The sequence below is a fragment of the Caloenas nicobarica genome, chromosome 1, assembly GCF_036013445.1.
Source record: "Caloenas nicobarica isolate bCalNic1 chromosome 1, bCalNic1.hap1, whole genome shotgun sequence".
In the NCBI taxonomy this organism is placed as follows: domain Eukaryota; kingdom Metazoa; phylum Chordata; class Aves; order Columbiformes; family Columbidae; genus Caloenas; species Caloenas nicobarica.
The window spans coordinates 181,881,898-181,896,309 of record NC_088245.1 but is presented as its reverse complement, the minus strand read 5'-3'; the positions used below and the strand labels follow the sequence as shown (position 1 = coordinate 181,896,309).

The window sequence follows — 14,412 nt, the reverse complement described above, 5'->3', positions numbered from 1 at the left end:
ATAGGATCAATCCCAATAATTGCAGTTTGCTTAAGCAACAAGGGTGAGGTTAGAAACTCCCCCCTCCTTTTTTTTTTTTTTTTTTTTAATTTTCCCTCGTTTTTTTTCTCCTTCTTGTTAAGCGTTTTCTCTTGCAGGGAATGGAGGTTAGCTTCAGCTAAGCTAAAGGCACTACCGTGAGTGCCTGCTCTCCATGTGGAATAAAAAGGGGTTGTAATTTTGTGTCAGAAGTGTCTGGTTCAAGGACTTATAAATACAGTGGCTGTTGTAGATTCCGAAGGGCCTTGAGCCTCTTTGCTCTGCAACTGCGTGTAAATACTTTAGCCATAGTAGCTGGGTAGCAGATACTTGTTAGACACTACAGCGGTATCGTGGATACAAGATTCTTGATGCTGGGGCTTCTTTGATGTTGGGGTGTGCGAAGGGTTTTGATTCTGCGACCCCGCACATTCCCTTCCGCAGCCCCTTTTCCTGCCGTTTGTTTCCGATTTAGCACAATGTGCACTTTCCCGTGTCCCCCAGAGCAGCTTTGTGGGAAAGGTATGCTGTAATTGCTTTATAACCATTCATAATGACCTGGCAACTTGGTATGAATAGCAACGGGGAGCAACTTAACTTGTGATTTATTTAAGTAAGCTACACGGATGAAAGGTACTCCCAGATGTACAAGTTGAGCTAGTTGCCTAATTGGATGTAAATTTTCACATCTAGCTCAGAGAGAGGGTTTTGTTACGAAGGCTGAATTTGGATTTATGAGCAAGCTTCTGGACTGCTAAACCAGTTTCTAGGCAAAGTTTAATATTGTCTTTTTTTTGGATGTCTTAGTGTTTGAATTCAGTAAGTGCTACCATACCCTTGTCGTTTTTGAAGCTAATGGAATTTTAATTTAAGACTGTTTGTTTGTTTATGTACAGTTCTAATATCATTGACCTTGCTTTTGGTGCAGTAACACCTGCTTTGATTTAAAGGCCGGAATTGGTACTGCTGCTTTGGTTGTCGTCTTTTACCAGTTTGTCACCGTTGCATCCCTGCTTATTTTGTCAAGGCTCCGATTGCTTTTTCTCACACAACGCCCATGATACGAGCGACCCACCAACTGCAGGGCATGATGATTCGGCAGGCGGTACGGCAGCCCTGGTAGTTGTAAGGCCAGGGGTAGTAGCCCAGGAGAGGCTCGCAAATCCTCTGGCACTGCGTGTAACTTCGTCTGCATTCAATGCAGCACACGCCCAGGTGATCCAGCATGGGGTCAAAAGCCATCCCTTCACCTTCCAGCTGCTGAAATGTAAAATATTAAATGTCATCCCGGTGCCCTCATTCCCAGAGAGTGCAGAATGTACCGATGCTCCTCTTAACCCTACAAAAGGTAAAAACTGAAATCTCAGTCCTGTCGAAGTTAACAGAGCTCCCACTAACTGACCCTGTGCATCTTGCCTTTTTTTTTTTCTTTTGTCTTGCTCTTTTTTTGTAGAAGTGTAGAATTGGTGCAGTCACCCGTGTAAAATGGAAGAAAACAACAGGGAGCTCTAACTTCATTATTTTTCTTCTACAGTCCTTGCAAAAGATCCAACAGCAGTAAACTCCAAAATTTTAAATATTAGTGATGGAAAAGATTTCAAGAAAGTTATCTGGGTCTTTCATGTAGATTACAATGTCCGAAGTGTATGCTGTGTTCTTAATGTTTGGGTTTAATTTTTGTATTTTAACGCTTTTTTACACCATTCCAGGAAACTAGTCAGTTTCCATTACTCTGCAGTTTTCTGAATATTTCTCTTTTATCTTTCAGTCTGCTTTTTTATCCCCTTTGCCACACTTAGGTGCATTGTGGACAGTGAGAATTCTGCCTGTTCTGTATCTGACAAGTAAGGAGTTACATGAAGCAAGGCACACATAAAATATGTAAAAGCGGGCTCTCGCCTTCACCCTTCTCAATTCCTTTCCTCCTTTCTGGGAAAAAAAAAGTAACCTGGATATTCTGCTTTTTGAAACTCATTTGTTTTTCTCCGGCTGGTGTTATTTCAAAAAACAGCAGCAGCAAAGAGCAAATGCCAAAGTAACGCTTGTTTTTTTTACCTGAGTGTTTTTCATTCAGAAAACCAGCAGCAGACTGAAAAGGTGAGGCATGGGATGGTGCCATCTCTTGTCTGGGCTTGTACAGAACGCCAGTGACAGTTTGGTGTCATTTGGGCCCTGAGAGCAGGGAGGATGTTGTTCCCTTGGACAGGACTCATCATCCTTGAATTCGGGTATCTGCAATGTGACCTTCTACACCTGAGCTCATCATCCAGACTCCACTCACAGTGGGTGAAGAGAAATAGTTCTAGGGAGGAGTCACTTCATCCTACAGGAAAGACCCACGGTATAATTATGGTCCTTTTGAATTGGCCGAATCTGCCTCTAAAGAAAGCTTGGATGGAGGCATCTACGCAACAACCGGGTGAAGGTGAGTCCTGCCCTGCAGGCTGAGGGAAGTCACGGCATCACAGAACGGTTGGGGCTGGAAGGGACCTCTGGAGATCATCTAGTCCAACCCCCCGCTAAAGCAGGTTCAGCAGAGCAGGTTGCACAGGAAACATCTGGTGACCATATCTGATGGGATGTTCTCCATCTGGCCCAGGGTCCCTCTGGCTGGAAGAGGGGACCTGCAGCAGTGGTTTTGCTGCTGCCCTGCAGGGACACGGCAGCTTGGACCCCATGGACACGGTCACGTTAGTAGCTGTGAGAAATTACATTCCAGTGCCGCTGCTGTTTTACTGACCTCGTGAGAGAGTCGATTTAGATCCACTTTATTTGGAGTGATTAATTTAAGTTTAATTAAGGGATGTCAACTCGGCAGAACGCTGTCACAGTATAATGATCTCCCGCTGTTGCATAAATGTCAAGTCAAAGCTGGGACTTCTTTCCAAAGCAGGAGGCATTTATCCTGTGACAGTGTTGTATTAAAATGACTTACTCCTGCTGCACCAAATGGTGGGTGCAAATTGTGTGTCGCGGGTGCAGCAGACTGGAAGGTGCTACTGTGCAGCCGCTTTTCCTGCAGCGCGGCAGAGGTGTGGGGGCACAGCCTCTGCGCTTTCTGGGGGCTGCTTCGTGTTGAGAGAGCGAGAACAAGTTTTGTGAGACTCATCCTCCGCCCACTGTTGCTGTCTGTGAACAGGTTCTCCTCTGTGATTCATTTGCTAGACCACAGCCGTTTACTGTCATAGAGAAGAGGCTGAGAAAACAGATTTATTTGGCCTAACCTTAATCTCATTGCAACCAGAAACTGACGCTGCTTTCCTCGATAGTAGTCACAGAATCAGAGAATGTCAGGGATTGGAAGGGACCTCGAAAGATCATCCAGTCCAATCCCCCCGCCGGAGCAGGAACACCCAGATGAGGTTACACAGAAGGCGTCCAGGCGGGTTTTGAATGTCTCCAGAGAAGGAGACTCCACAACCCCCCTGGGCAGCCTGTTCCAGTGCTCTGGCACCCTCACCATGAAGAAGTTTCTTCTCAAATTTAAATGGAACCTCCTGTGTTCCAGTTTATACCCATTTCCCCTTGTCTTATCATTGATTGTCACCGAGAAGAGCCTGGCTCCATCCTCATGACACCCTTTGTATATTTATAAACATTAATGAGGTCACATTAATGAGTCACTTCTGATGCTAATTCCTATTTCGGGGCAAAGTACATTTCTAGGTACTGGACTCTCTCTTTACGTTGTCAGTAGGTTACGGGGTTCAGCTGTCTGATGAAGACGAGCTTTGGTTTGTTTTCAGAAGGTGCTGTCCCTGTCGGATCTCTCTAGTGCTGCTTAGGGACCTGAACCCTGAAAAGCAACTTGGGGTCAATTTGCCATAAACTTGCCACCTCAAACACTTGTGCTTGTTTCAAACTGAAGTTTGATGAAAACCAGGAGTTAACTTTTTTTGAACTCAGTAGGTGTTTTACAAGCCTCTTCCAGAGAAAAAACTGAACAGGCAAAGACTGTGTAGATTAAAAGAAAAAAAAAAAGACAAACCCCATCTCACCAGTATTACCTGTCTACAGCAGGCTTGGGCTTTGAAAGGAGACTATAGAGCAAATACGTACATTGTATGGGTTGTCCGGATTAAGCGTTTGGTCGGTTTCTTGTCCCATTGGCCTGGTTTCATTAGGTTGGAGATCAAGCTCTTGAGTCAGCTGTGTGGTGGGTGACCTGGTGTTTACTTCTTCAGCAGCACCTTCCAAGTCTTCTGCATCAAAGTTTGATTCTGACTGGCGTCTGTTTCTCTTCATTTCTCTCCTTTGGTTAGCTGAGGAAATAATCACAAGAGGATAATCTTCAGTGTTTCCTTGTTTTATCCACACATTATCTAAGGTTTCAGTGATTTGAAAAAGGGAAGGGGGCAGAGGGAAAGGTGAAACTGTGTGGTGGCAAACTTGATAAACATCGCCACGGGAGCTGCTTGCCTCCTGTGCTGTGTCTGCAGCAAATGTCAGTCCGAAGGGCTGTGAGATTCCCTTTTTTACCCTCTCATCTTCCCCTTGAGGCAAAATGGGTGTGAGGAGTTCAGGGTTGGTTTTGACCTTCTGCGCGGTCACTGATGTTGCCTTGGCAGCAGTTGCCAGCACTAGCAAGACCCATCATATGCACCTCATTTTTTAAAGTGCTTTTGTGACAGGCCGGTGCCCTTCTCCCAAGGGCAGCGAGGGAACTTGGTGGAGACAGATTCTGGACAGGTTTGATACTGCTCTTTTGTTGCCCAGTGGGATATGAAAGCTCATGATAAAAGTGGAAAATACTGGCAGTTTGGAATCAACAGGTGATCTAATTTTTTATTTTTTTTTTTAATTTTATTTTTTTTTGAGCGTTCTGATATGAACCGGACCAAGGAGGAGTACATCTTCTCAAGCCTTCTCCTCTCCTCCCAGGCCTGGAAGTTATCATCTCCCTTGTGACTCCTGAACGCCTTTGCAAAGCTTGGCTGTGGGTGATGGGAGTACTTCAGTCCTGAGACAGCCTCCAGCACCTCCTGAACTTCACCTGCCAGTTGCCTACCTAAAGTACCTTGTCCCACCACTCCAGTGACGTCCTCTGGAGAAACAGGGTGGGAAACATGACAGGCTATGGTCCCAGATCAGGAGCTTGCTGGTTCCCTACCTCTTGGCCAGGTCTGGTGTTCCTGTTATCTGGTGTGAGCTGCCAAAACATTTTGGGGCTAGTTTAAGCTATTGTCTTGTCCTTCTGTAGAAGGAGGCTGACCTGTCTGGCAATGCCTCGTCTCACAGTAAGTCACCCACGTGGGTTATGTAAATTGTCTTGAGGAAAGGCAGTTAGAGAGGACCAAACATCTGGGTAAGTGTGGTTTCCCAGATGTGCAAGTCTTGGTGTAGCAGACCTGATCTGGGGAAGGTGTTTAGGTGAAGAGAGGGATAACAAACTTTTCTAATACAAGAAGTGTTACCTTTGGGATATGTCGGTCGCAGCCAGAAAATTGGAAGGTCCCCGCAAAGCTCTAAAATTTTGGGGCTTAGGAAACTGTTATGCTTGATGGGCTCGTCTGCAGCCACCCAGATAAGGGAGTTTTCGTCAAATCTCACAGGCATGATTTCATCTTCCTGCAAACAGAAGAGCGTAAATCCTTTGCTAGCTCAGTGAACAGTCATGTGCCTGCTTGCTGTTAATTCTTGAGCATCAAGCTGTATAATCGTCCGCTGCAGCTAATACCGAGCATCCTTGTATTTCCTGAACGTGAACTGACTGTACTGAGCCAAAGCCTGAGTAAAGGTCGCCACCATGGAAATGAATGGTGAAACTGCTGTCAGCTTTGCTGGGGCTTAGATTTCACCTGTCTCTCTCTTGGGCGGCTTTTGCCCCACGTACAAGGACTAGGTGTTGGAGGTCTTTTAGCCCAAAACACCGGATTTTTCAGGTGGTAGCAACTGAATATTTACCACCTTCAGCAGAGCAGCAATGAAATACGTCAGCTGAAAACAAGACTCTAATATTTTTTATCATGCCCTGTTCTCATTTGATGTACTCCCAAGAGATAACTGTATCTACAATAGAGAGAAAAAAAAATCAAATAAACACCTTATTCAGAAGTTCCAGAGGATTATAGCTTGAGAACTGCTCCAGCTTCCAGTTTCAAGTCAATGTGATCCGTCTGATTAAAGGTCTCGTTTGGCGAAAGAAATTCAATTGACCAAAAGCTGGAAGTGTGAGTTAAAGGAGCCTGCCTTTTTGAAGTGTACCCTGCAGGTTTTTGGTTCATATCTTCAAAGTAATGTAGGAAAATGCCAGTGATTGATTCTTTAAAGTTGTTAGTTCAAAGTATTATTTTACATAAAATGTGTAAGTATTTTATAGCAACAGTGAAATATTAAAAGAAAACTGACTTGTGAATCATGAAAACCAGTATGATTTCAAAGTTAAAATTCTAAATTGCTTCCATAAAAGTCATCAAAACTTGTTATATAACTGACTAGATCAATTTATTCTGTTGAGTTACTGTTCCTTTAATGTGTTTATTGATTTCTTTTGTAGGTCTCAAGTCATTTAAGTTTGCTATCCAAACTGTCTAGTGAGAAGTGCTCTTTCTTCTCCCACTTAAGCTTTTATCAGCATTAGAAATATCTGAATCTAGTTTTCAGAAATAAAAATGTCCTTTGTTTCTGTTTGAGATGATGCTGACTTGTGAGCAGGCAGAGTTTGAGCACCTATAAAAGCTTATTTTAATCATTTTTATAGGCGGTGTTGATTATGATATATGTTGTAAGATAATGGCATATGCATACTTTCTCCTAAATACATGTGTATTAGAGAGGGGACTTGCTCTAGAAAAGTAAATACTACTTTGCCATTCCCATCTAACCTGAAAAGTTGAGCAACAGGGAAAGGTCAATATCCCAATGGCAGCACTAGATCTGTTCCTTGTTTTGGTGGCCTCAGTGCATACAATTTATTGCAATGGTTGTGTAGGCGATACATCTTTGGAGAAGATGCACAGAAAACAGGACAAGGAAAGAGGCTTACTGTAGCCAGGCAGAAAATGAGAAATAACGTTTTGACTGATTTAGGATAATGTCTTCAGGACCGTGGCTTCATTCTTACAAAAAGATGAAAAATTGAAACCTTGACCTTAGCCAAGGCAGGAAAGATCTAGGGCTCTGCCTGGAATTTGGGCAAGATCTCTTCCCCATCATGGGGGGAAATCCCACCAACTTCAAGGGAGTCTGCAACAGACTCCTGTTTGGATTTAGAGAAAGTAGATGCTCAGTAATCAAAGCACCATTGCAGATGGGTGCAGCCTTGATGGTCCCTCTCTCCCAGCTAATTGTATCTGCTTTTATTTTTTCGGGAGTGGAGCAAACCTGGGGAAAGGGGTTGTGGATCTCCTGTGCTGTCCTGCCGGTGGCTGAGCCCCTGCTCAGGTCACCGGAGCTGCCCCTGTGGGACCAATGGGTTTGGGGGTCTGAGCTCTGGGAAACTTGGGCTTTGCACACCTAAAGCAATAGGTTTTTTTACAAAGGTGAGCTAGGGGGGGGATTTTGACAGTATCTGGGTGAGAATCACAGCTTTTGTGGTGGTTGTGATGCAGATTCCATGAAATTTAGTTAGCACAAAGTGCTAAAACGAAGTCTGATGCCATTTAAGAAGGCAAATTCTTAACTTTTTAAAACCGTTTTTATAATACCCGTTTAACCAATAATACATTCCACAATTCTCCTTTTCTTGACTATTTCAGAGAGCTTAAATGATGGAGTCCATGGTTCTGCTCAAGAGCGTTGATAGGAATCTCCTGGGATTTACCACTGTTCCTCTTTGCATTGACTAAAGCAGCTGCTTCTTCCATGCTCTCCTTCCCAGCCTTGTGCACAGCCCGATCTCAGGCAGATGCTCTTGTCACTGAGGTCTCCTGTGGATCTGCTGGACACTGGTCCACGTCTTCCCTCTCTCCCCATTCTGCAGCCTCTCGCGAAGCCCCTGGACACAGTGACACCTCGGACACCAGTTTTGCTTTTCTTACCTTTCAGGGACCCCTTGCAATCAGCCAATGAACCCCCAGCTATCCTACCCTACCACTGTCCACAGGGGTTTTTTTAATGTCATTTTTATTTGTATTTAAATACCACTTTAAGACCCTCTCTATATAAAGATTTGGGCTTAAAAAAAAAAAAATTACCCCTTACCAGCTCAGATGTGAGGCTCGCTTTAGTCATAGCATCAACTTTGGGGACGTGAGCTTTTGGCTGAGCTTTGATGTAACACTTTTCTCCTTCAGCGAAACGGATTCCAGTGATGCCCTGCAAAAGCAGAAGGCAGGGGGTTGTGCACAGCCCCCCAGCTCCCCACCGCCCCCAAGAAAGCGCTTGAGCTCTGTTAAAATTGCTGGTAAATTTTCAGTCTGAAGGTTGAGTCTTATTTAAAAACAGATGCAATAAAACACTCCTCCCTCATCATTTTAGCATTACAGCTTTGGTCAAATGGGTCTAGAAGTTTTCGCTCGATTTCTGAAAGATGGGGGTGTTTTATATAAGTGCCTCTGTGCCCGCTGCAGGCTACTTGGATTAGCTCTGTTAAGGAATTCGTTGACACGATTTGAACCATAACTTAGCACCTAACGTAGGCAGCCTTGAAATTGTGTTAGCTGGTGGCGTGGTGCCCTTACGACACAGACTTACAAAAATATGGGGGCAGCCTGGTCCAATTTAAACACGTAAGTGGCGGTGACAGCAAGGGGAAGCTCGTAACGGGGAACTTGGTGCAGAAATCTGTTTGTGGGACTGCCTTCAACTGGCCTATGAGGGAGTAATGCAGTTGCCCAAACCATGGATGTCTAGTTGTAAGAGAAGGGTATCCCAGCAAATCCAGAGGGCTTCAGCTCTCCTGCAAGTCTGGGGTCATTTCTGCCAGCCCTGTGCCACCACCTTGGCCATCAACATTTGCGCAGGGGAACCTTGCCTGTAGTTTTTCTATTTCTCCTGTAGATTTTTGGATACCTACAAAAGAGCGCTCTCTTTTTTGATGGATTGAGATACTTCATTGTAGATGGCAAAATTTGCATCGGGTTGTGAGAGCTTCATTCAACCACCTAAATATAAATATTGTTGGAGATGTACTGGTTTTCTGCCTAGCCTTCGGCTGCCTGGGCAGGGGGCCACGGACATCATGGATGCTGTAGGCATCTAGGGCAGCTTGAGATGGATGGTACCGAGGCACCTGAGTCGAGTCACGACCTATGTGCCTGCAAGTCCTGTACAGTTGGACAGACACCCTTCAACACAAAATGACTAATTCTGAAGCAGTGAGAGAGGGGATGGCTATGCAGGGATGGGTGAACAAGGGAATGGGGCTTTGTGGTGCATCAAGCATAGTAGGAGCATCCTAATATTGCCAAATCCAAGTCTTCACTGACCGTGTAATCATTCGAGCGGTGCCAGTCAATCCAAAGCTGCTAATGTAAATCCTTGGCTGTTGGAAGCACGTCTCTTCAATTTATTTCTCCTTTATGCGCGTTCTTGGCTCAAAAGTCGACTGGCAGCATCCCTTTGCTCTCACTGAGCCTGCCCCTGTCCCTCTGTCATTACGAGCGGGCACTGTCCCTGGGATGTGCCTTTAGCTGGTTAGTGTTGGGAGCTGATTTCTGACCTGGCTGCGACAGGCAGTAGCTCACCAGCAGCACGCGTGGAAGAAATGTGAATTCAAACATCTCTCCAGCCGGCTGGTGCTTTTGTGCAGATGTGGAACAGCAATGGCAGAAGAGCTTGTTGTGGGTGCACTTATTCAGCTGCTAATAATGTTGCTATGGTGATGTTAACGAGAGTTTCATGAAGGCTGAACTGCAGCTGTCAGGCAAGTCGGGGTCCTGGGTCTCCTGGCATGGATTTGTTTGTACTTGCTGAGAAGCCAAGGAGCTGAATTTCCTCACCTTCTTAGATTCAGCAGGTGGAAAGTGGCTGCTCCAGAAGCCCTGGGCAAGTCTTCCTGGCAGCAACGCTTTTATTTTAGATGCTGCTTTGACTTGCAGAGGGCTTAACTCTGAAGTTGAGTGTTTCACACCTGAGAACATAAATTGCAGGATCTGGGCCCTGTAAATAGGTTTCTGCAACACCACATGGATGTGCCGTTCATCGCTCAGAGGTGGTACAGCTCAGCGAACCGCTCCACCTGAGCTATTGAGCTCTGCTGGGATTCAGCATCTGTTAATCCAGGCTCTGTGCTGAGCAGCCACAGGCAAGTTGCTGGGGGAGCTGAGTGTGTTTGCTGTCAGCTCAAGTGGCCCAGCACCCTGTGTTCGGTGCACAGATGCATGAGCTATGCTAGATGCTTCCATCCTGTCCCCTGGGGATGAACCTGGGCCAAGCCATGGAGAGCAGCTCCCATCCTTGATCTCAGGGCAGAGCATGCTGCCTGGGCCTAGCGCCGTCTCTCCTTGGTGCCTACTTGGCTTACCGTGTTGATCCTGTGCACCTAAAATGGTGATGTTTTGGGGAGGTGGGTTTTCCAGTTCACATCATCTGAAATCATGCAGGGGCTGTGTCACAAGCCCGCCAGAACATTTTTCTAGTGAGACCCCAAGGGCACATGTTCAGTGGTTTGAAAATGCGAAGTGTTATGTGGAGCCAAACCTGATGCAGCCTAATCCATACTGCTTCCCAGAGTGGGACCTGGCACGACCTGTCCCCAAAAGGCACTTACTTAGACTTGGCTTTGGAGGAAACTGCCTGGCTTGCTGTGAATGCTTGTGTGGATATTTGGGGGCTGGAACCCAAGACCCACTGGGCCAGAGAAGTCAAGGCAGAGCAGGGTACCCCTAGAGAGTCCAGCACTGGAGCGTGTTACATGAAAGACAAGGGTGGAGGTACTTACAATCTGAAAATCATGAACTTCAACAGCCTCTTCACTCCCGCTTCCTGTTTTGAATGTCTCTAAGTTGTTTCCAGCATCTATTTCCATCGATCCGTCTTGTACTTTTCCGTTAATGCTCATAGTATAGTGAACGTTGTACACCTGGAATTGATGGAAGAGCACACTTCAGTAATTGCTTATTGCCTTCCTCCTACACCAGGGGATGGATCGATCTGACTCATGTCCCTGTTCAGCTCCTAACTTTTATTTCTGTAGGCATTAGATAACCCTCCAACAACCAAGGCCACCCCATTGCAACACTTCACAGTTGGGACAGGCTGGCAGTGGAGCAGGTTGCCCAGAGAAGTTGTGCATTCTCCATCCTTGCCCAGCTGGTTGAAGCCCCGAGCAACCTGCTCTGACCCCCCAGCAGCAAATAGGGCTAGAGACCTCCTGAGGTCCTTCCTCTGGGGAGCTCAGGGGCCGCACACACACCTATTAGTATGGACAGTTTTTCTTCAAAAGCAACATGTCCACACCCAGGCTCACTCCAACTTCAAAACCTTGTTCTGTGCCGTATTTTGGGAATCACTTCTTTTGCTGGTATGATTCCCAAAGGAGAGCAGGAGTGAGCATCCTACCCAAGAGGAGGCCAACCCCTATTTATCTCTTAGGGTGTTCTGCTGAGGCACAGGAAAATGGGTTCCTCTTGAATATGAACATGCTTCCTAGCTTGCAGTGGATGTGAACTTCGTTTAAATTGGATGTGAAGTTGTACAGACTTGTATTTTCCTTGTCAGCGTATTTGCCCTTATCCTGTTTTCAATGAGGAAAGCTGCAGTGTGATTTGTATTTGCTGGAGGACCACAATCTGTGGAGGAGTTTTGTGATTCTCTCGTGCAGCTCTGCTAAAAGTGCTGCACAAGCAGTTTACTTTTGGTCTTAAAAAAGCCTTACAGCATTTTAATGGAAAATTTACACTGACAGCTTAGAGACAAATTTCTTCTTCTCTCACCTTCGCTCAGGAAAGTCTAAGGTGGTAAAGATTTATGGTTCCTCAGTCCTACAGATTCAGTCCCATATTCTCAGCTGTCTAGGACTCCTGCTGAACGTGGTCCATAAAACCAGACCAATGTACATGGTCTCCCCTGCTGCGGGCTGAGCTAGAGTTGAGACTTTGTTAGCCCTGTCAGTTGTGGAATAATTAAAGACTTAAAATAATAACAATTTAAAAGTTGCCTTAAATTTTGTTATGAATGACCCCAAATATAATTTTTATGGATGAAGAATGCACAAACATTTGCAAGCCAAGTGTAGCTTTCTGAGTTTGAAGGCAGCTGGGAAAAACAACTCTAAGCTTTCCCAGGGTCTTCACCTGGAGATCAACTTAGAATCTTAATGACAACTATCAGTGTGACACATTTTGCAAAGCAGAATTTAGATGACGGGAGCAATAAAAAAGGGGAACTTTGTCCTGTGCTCTGCCAGCGCACCCACCTGTCAGAACTGAACACGCTGTACCCCCTCCCTGCCCACCTACCCATTCGCGTCCTTCTCCTCTTTCAGAAACTCAGAGAAGCAGGTAGTTCTTACAGCACATCCTGGAGGTTAGTGACATGTCCTATCTTTTTGGTGTAAAACCTTGTAATTTCTGATTATCTGAATTATCCCTCTGTGCACGGGTGCATCGCACAGGGGGACCTTGGCTCTGGCTGCTGGGATTTGCACAAGGCTCTCCTTGACGGGGACTGGTGCGGGGCTGGAGGTGCTACAAACCTCCTTCCAAAGTAAATTCAAAGTACTAATAGCACTCATGGAGCAAGTTACATTCACAACTGCACCATCATGTTTGAAAAATGTCTTAAACCATAATCCTATATAAATAGGAAAATTAATGTATTAATTTGTTCTAATGTTCTGAAGTTTGGTTCAGCTTCTCATTTCTGTTCTTTGCATACAGGGTTTTTCATAGACCCCAGAAAAATGTAGGTGATAAAACTTAGCATGACTTTAAAAATTACTCCACAGCTGCTGACCATAAATGCCTATCTGTATGCACAGCCATACAGACCACTGGAGTGAAATAATGGTGCCTATTAATGGGTTAAATATAGCAGTACATATTTGAGGGTCCAGGTAGGATCTGGACCAAGAATGCAGATGATGTGAAAAAGGAATGTACGCATTTCAATGCTTTTTTTGTCCTGAGAGCTGGAGTTTGCCCAGGATGTGAATCCCTGGGGACTTGTTGGGATTTGAGTTTGCTGAGGATTTGTGAGCAGAAATCAATGTAGTGTCTGTGCTCTCAAAGATACGTTTCATGTTCATTAATAAATGTGCTTCCAGGAGGCTCCATCCAAGCAGGTAGCAAAGATAATGATTATAGGTTTGTTTTTCAGGTTTTTTGTTTGTTTGTTTTGTTTTTAAAGCATGGCAGGAAAAAAAAAATCTGCTTAAAGACTTCTTTATCCACCTCGCAAGAACAGTTTCCAGCCCCTGCCTCTCCTTACGTGCCACTAGCTCAACCTGCCCCCCTCCCACCTCGATGTGAGGATGTGCTCACCTGCCGCTCGGTGGCTTTCCAGAAGTAGAAGGCTCCGATGGCCCCGGCCAGGAGCAGGAGGGCTCCGGCGATCAGCACCGCGGCCCCCGCCTTCAGCAGCCGCCCCGGCCCGGGGGCCGCCGCCGCGTACGCCTGCGGAGAGCGCGGTGCTGGGTACGGGGCACGGACCCCGCTCCGCCGGCAGAGCCTTTGCCCCCTCCCCAGGGACCCCCGCCCTGGGACGCCCATTCGGCCCCGACCCGTTCCCGTCCCCGTCCCGGCCGTGCCGACCGCAGCGTCCCGTCCTGATCCTCAGTTCCACCGCGTCCCGATCCTGATCGGATTCGACCCGTTGGCTCCCGACCCATCCTGATCCGCTTCGACCCGACCCGTTTTGTCCCGATCCGATCCATCCCATCCCGACCCTACCCGTCGGCCCATCCCATGCCCTCCGCTCCCGTCCCGTCCCGTCCCGCCCGGTGCCGCCCGGCAGCACTCACGGGGGGCAGGCACTGCTCCACGTCCTCGGGCCCCGCACGGGCGATGGGCACCTTCTCGGAGCCCTCTGCCATGGCTGCAGCGAAAGGGAGAGCTGCCCCGGGTTCCGCTCCCGGCCCCGACGGGGGCAGCACCGCCCCGGCCCGCCCCGGCTCCGGCCCCGACGGCGGAGGCAGGACCGCCCCGCTCCCGCCGCACAATGAGCCCTTTGAGCTGCCCAGCAGCCGTCGGAGCAACCCGAGGCTGTGACCCCCCCATCCCAGCCTCGTCGCCCCCTCACCCCCGGGGGTTTGTCTCCAGTTTCGTGGATGGGAGAGTCAGGGATTGTGTCGGGGATAGAACCCCCCCAACCCCGCATGCCACTGCAGAGAGGTGACCGGGCAGACAGACAGCTGCTGTAAAAAACAGCTTTTAAAATAGAACAGAATTTAAACTGCTTTTTTACACTTGCCACAGGAATTCACAGAGGCTGGAGCTGACAAGCTGCTGTTCAGTGGCTGCTCTGCAAAACACCTCGATGTGAGGCACAAGCGAACAGCGCTGGCTCCAGCTG

General features: G+C 47.0%; 1 protein-coding gene across 1 annotated transcript; it reads right to left on the bottom strand.

Annotated features, from left to right (window-relative positions):
- Positions 1–1,062: 1,062 nt before the first annotated feature.
- On the bottom strand, positions 1,063–13,933 carry CNMD (chondromodulin). The gene is made up of 7 exons (XM_065658456.1): positions 13,862–13,933; positions 13,383–13,514; positions 10,841–10,981; positions 8,161–8,274; positions 5,433–5,586; positions 4,078–4,280; positions 1,063–1,278 (listed from the first exon to the last, which is right to left on the bottom strand). The coding sequence occupies exons 1-7, from the start codon at positions 13,931–13,933 to the stop codon at positions 1,063–1,065; spliced, it is 1,032 nt and encodes a 343-aa protein (XP_065514528.1).
- Between the last annotated feature and the right edge of the window lie 479 nt (positions 13,934–14,412).